General features: G+C 40.1%; 1 protein-coding gene and 1 long non-coding RNA gene across 2 annotated transcripts; both read left to right on the top strand.

Annotated features, from left to right (window-relative positions):
- On the top strand, window positions 980-1,716 carry LOC110271520. Its single transcript, XM_021122476.1, has 4 exons — window positions 980-1,177; window positions 1,219-1,377; window positions 1,451-1,557; window positions 1,666-1,716. The coding sequence occupies exons 1-4, from the start codon at window positions 980-982 to the stop codon at window positions 1,700-1,702; spliced, it is 501 nt and encodes a 166-aa protein (XP_020978135.1). The 3' UTR covers window positions 1,703-1,716.
- Window positions 1,732-4,430, top strand: LOC110270685. The gene is made up of 2 exons (XR_002360328.1): window positions 1,732-1,779; window positions 4,299-4,430. It is a non-coding gene; the product is annotated as an uncharacterized LOC110270685 (long non-coding RNA).

The raw sequence follows: 4,430 nt of genomic DNA, 5'->3' as shown, positions 1-4,430 counted from the left end.
AGAATTTAACAACAAAATTAATATTCATTAAGGAAATAAATTTATTTATGACTATTTTCTAATTATAAATAATAACAAGATTTATGAAAAAATATTAATGTCATCATTCTTATTAATTAAATCATAATATTTGGTAGTTGATAGTTTTATAGGCGAAAATTATTAAGTAATTACAAAAAAATTAGAAACGAACAAGCAATAAAGATTCAAATCTATATTATTTAGTTATATTTTTCTTATCTTCAATCTATATATATAGATTATGAATTTGGCAGTTATGAAATAAGAGGGGTTTTACATGATTTGAACTAAGTAATTAATATTTTAAATATTAATACTGCTATTTTGGAAAATGAAGAAATTAAGTATATTATTTCTAATTATTTGGTTGGGACATTTTATTGAAAATCATTTGTAAAATTGATGAGCAAATAGTATTTCTATACATTAATTTTGTTGGATTAAAATTTATTCCAAATTACTATGTTACCCCTACTTTTATTTGAAATTACAAAAGTACCCCTAACCCTAAGTTTAAAAAATGAAGCCCTAGCCCCCCAAACCCAAACAGCCGCAACTGCTACCCTCTCTACTCTAAACACACACACACCCAGCCACCAGAAGAGGGAAAGAACGAAACAGAAAGGGAAGTGAGGTGAGGGACAAACGGAGAAGGAAGGAAGGAAGAGAGGAGGGAGGAGCGTCGCCGGCGCGTCGGGCTTCACCACCGCCGTCGCGTCGCCGTCGTCAGACCTACGAGTCGTTACCGCGCCACTGTCGTCCAGGGAGCCACCACCTCGGTTCGTCGTCGCCATTTGTCCTCAGCCTCATCGTGTTCTTGTTCGGTCACCACTGCTTCCATGTCCTCCAACGGCGCTACTGTTGTCGCCGATAAAGCCGCCACGAAGAGGAGGAGAGGGCGCTGCTTCACGCCTCGCCGCCGTCGCTGTTCTGAAAGGGGCTGTAGTCGCCGTCGAGCATGATGAGTGAAGGAGAGGGAGAACTCGCGTCTGAGGCTGGGAGGAGGTGTAGTTTCGCCGCTGTCGGGGAAGAGAACACGTCTGGGAAAGGGAACCGGGGGAAACGGCGCACGAAGGGTGCTGTGACGGGAAAGGAATCCACCTGCGTCACCGCTGGAGAGAGGGAGATCGGAACGAGTAAGGAGGAGGAGGGTTGTGTCCGCCACCATTTGAGCTCGCCGCTGTGGGTGATGGCAAGCTAAACTGCAGCCAGAAGAGTGTTCAGGCCGCCACAGGTGCCGCTGCCGGGAAAGGGAGCTGCGTCTCTGTGATACTGACCGCCGGGAGTGGTTCTGTGACTTCCGGGACCACCGCCGGAGCCTCTGGCTACTTCTGCCGTCACTGGAAAACTCTACCGGTAAGGGCTTTGAATTTGGTTTTCATTCGTTTAAGATTCCGGAAGTTTTATTGCCTCTGTATGTGGGTTTCAGTTACCAACGCCGGAGTCCGGTCGCCGCTGTCACTTGAGGTGGCTGACGGGCTGCCGCCGAACCGGTTCAAGAGACCGCCGCTGTTCGGTTCAGCCGTTCCTTCTTTGGTAAGTATGTTTCGGAAAGCCTCGCGTTAGTATTTCGTTGTGTTTGGTTAATGAATATGAGTTTTGGTAACGTGGGGTCGAGTCCTGATTATTATATGTTACGAATAGTGTTGATATGGTTATTGCGAAAGTGGCTGGGAGCTGAGGTTTTGGTTGCCGTCAATTCGGGTTGAGGCGGAAAGGACTTGATGAGGCGTTTGGGTTATGGATTTGCGTTTTGAGGTAGGGGCACTTTCCGAAAACTATAGTTTATTATTGGAATTATTACATATGGGTACTGATGTGAGAATGTGTATTTGGTGATTGTATCAGTCCTATGTATTGTTTGGTTGTTTTTTATGATTATGGGTGTTTGTTTGATTGGATTGTTGTGTGGTTTTGTGAAACGAAATGCTTTTCAAGTTGATTCTTTTAAAGCTTTGAGATCGAGTTTAATCCGTTGAGAATTGAATTGAGTTAATTTTATTGAGAATGTGAAAAATAGAATCCACTCTTGAATTCAGCCTGGCTTGCTTTAAATGATCTGGTTTTTGATGAATGATTGTTATTGAACCGTTTCTTTGAAACTTTAGAAATGAGTTTATTCGGCTGATAATAATGATTTGATTTTTGAAACGGTTTTCTTGAAATATGGTATTGAGATTAACTGTTGGATTTTGGCTTGCCTTTGAATTGATTTTGGATTTTGGGCTGTTGGAAAAAGATTGTGGAATGGTTTTGTTGGGACCCGGACCGGTGGCAAAGTCCAAGTTTTAGGGGAGATGCTGCCGAAATTTCTATAAAATCCGAGTCTTTATTGAAATGTTGTCTAGGAAAAATGATGAGCTGAAGGCTTCTACTATTTTAGTTGAAATATCAAGAAAAGGATGATTCATGCTTTTGAAATGAATTATTAAAGAAGGAATTGTGATTTAGTCTTGCTTCTTAAGAAAGGCATTGTATCTTTTTCAAGAGAAAGTTATTTAGATGAAACTTATGTTTTAAAGTTGTTTTAAATGTGACAAGGGCAATGCCTTTGAATTTGACTTGAGGGTTTCAATTAGAGGAGTTTCAATAATGTTGAAAGAACCTAAATGTCTATTGACAAGTTTCATTTTGAAATGTTTTGAGAAGGGTTTTAAGTACTCTTTGAACTCTGAATTCTTGCAAGACTAAAACAATTTTGAACAGTTGAAACGTTCTAGAATTTATCATGGGGGTTGAAGTTGGTTTTGCCTAAGTAAAGGAAACGGCTTGAAATGATTACGTGACTCGGTTTGGCTTAGATCCTATTTTATTACTCAAATCAGAAAGCCAAGGTTTTAATGATTTTAAATGAATTTGGCGAAATGAGTTATGCTATTCTCCCCTAAGGACTTGGGACCTTGCCGAGAAACTTTGTTATAAAATTCCATTTTTGGATGGATGATTTTTGAATGTTTCAAAATGAATCTTTAACTTTCCATGGTTATGGAAGTTTTGAAAAGAGGATGCCGAGAGTGGCATGATTTTAAAAGGAGAATTTACCTTGAGTAAAAGTAGCTTATGAGCCTGAGATGATTTGAGAAATGAGATCTTTAAAGCCAAGGCTGAAAAGAGTTGGAACTCGATTTCAGAGTGAAATGATTTGGGAAAAAGTGATTTATGGCTTAAATGCTGATTTTATGAATTGATGATGTTGAATGTGGAAGTGCTATTTTGTTGTGAGCCGGAATGGTTGTGTATGATTATAAATATTGGTTGGTTCTGGATTGAACCGTGAGCCGGAATGGCTGTGTATGATATGAATATTGGCTGGTTCTGGACTGAACCGTGAGCCGGATGGCTGAGATGGATGTTGATCCATGGATGAGATTGAATGCCATGGATGAGATTGAATGCATGTATATGCTGAATCATTGATAAATGTGAATGTTGCACTTCCACTATCAGAGATAAGAGTTTCCCTGGGAGAAAGCAGTGGCTAGCCATCACGTGCTCCAGGTTGAGACTCGAAGCTCTTTTGACCCTATGTCGTCAGGGTGGCTGGGCACTGTGAAAGCCCCGGATGAGCTCACCCCCATAAATATTCACCAGTGAGGGTGATGGATATGGATCATGATTATGATCAAGTTTATATTGAGTATAACTCGAGTTGGGGAGACACGACAGAGGGACAGTCCAATGGTTAGCTACCAGGACTTGTCGGGTTGGCTCTATAACCGACAGATGATATCATCAGCCACTAGGAACAGACATGCATCATATGCATTTATGTGACATTATTTTGGTGTGCATATTGTACTTGGTTTGCCCATGTGATTACTTGAGATTAATTGCTACTTGTTCTATTTGCTGTAACTGTTTGTTTGCGCTTGAACTTCCTATCTGTGTTTGCAATTGGGACTCTTTGGATCGTGGTGATTGGTTGTTGGTTGGATTGTTTGGGCCTAGGACCGTGGTTGAATTGAGATGGACCGATGGTTGGTTTCGATTTTGTGGTTATGGTTTGGAAATGTGTGAAAGGCTAATTTGGTTCAGCATAGATAAACCTTTTGAAATGCTTTTGAATATTGTTTTAAATGAACAATTTTCTCTTTCAGAAAAGGATTTCAGATTTTTCTTTTGTTGTAAACCTTTATTTTTGAAAAGGGGCATAAGACAGTTATTAATCACTGGTACGGTTTATCTTCACGTATCCTATTACAGTAATTTCCAAAAACCCTCTACTGAGAACCCTTTCGAGGATGATGTTCTCACCCCCTACATTTTTCCCCTTTCAGGATATGGGCGCAGAAGCCACGAAAAGTTTATTTAGTTGTTGAAATGCTCTGTCTTGCTTTAGATTATTACTTGTTGTACCTCGCCTTTATCTTGATATATTCTGTAAGAGGGATATGAATTGTATTGGTTAA

This window comes from Arachis ipaensis, chromosome B04 (assembly GCF_000816755.2).
Source record: "Arachis ipaensis cultivar K30076 chromosome B04, Araip1.1, whole genome shotgun sequence".
Lineage (NCBI taxonomy): Eukaryota > Viridiplantae > Streptophyta > Magnoliopsida > Fabales > Fabaceae > Arachis > Arachis ipaensis.
This window is presented reverse-complemented; position numbering and strand designations above follow the sequence as displayed.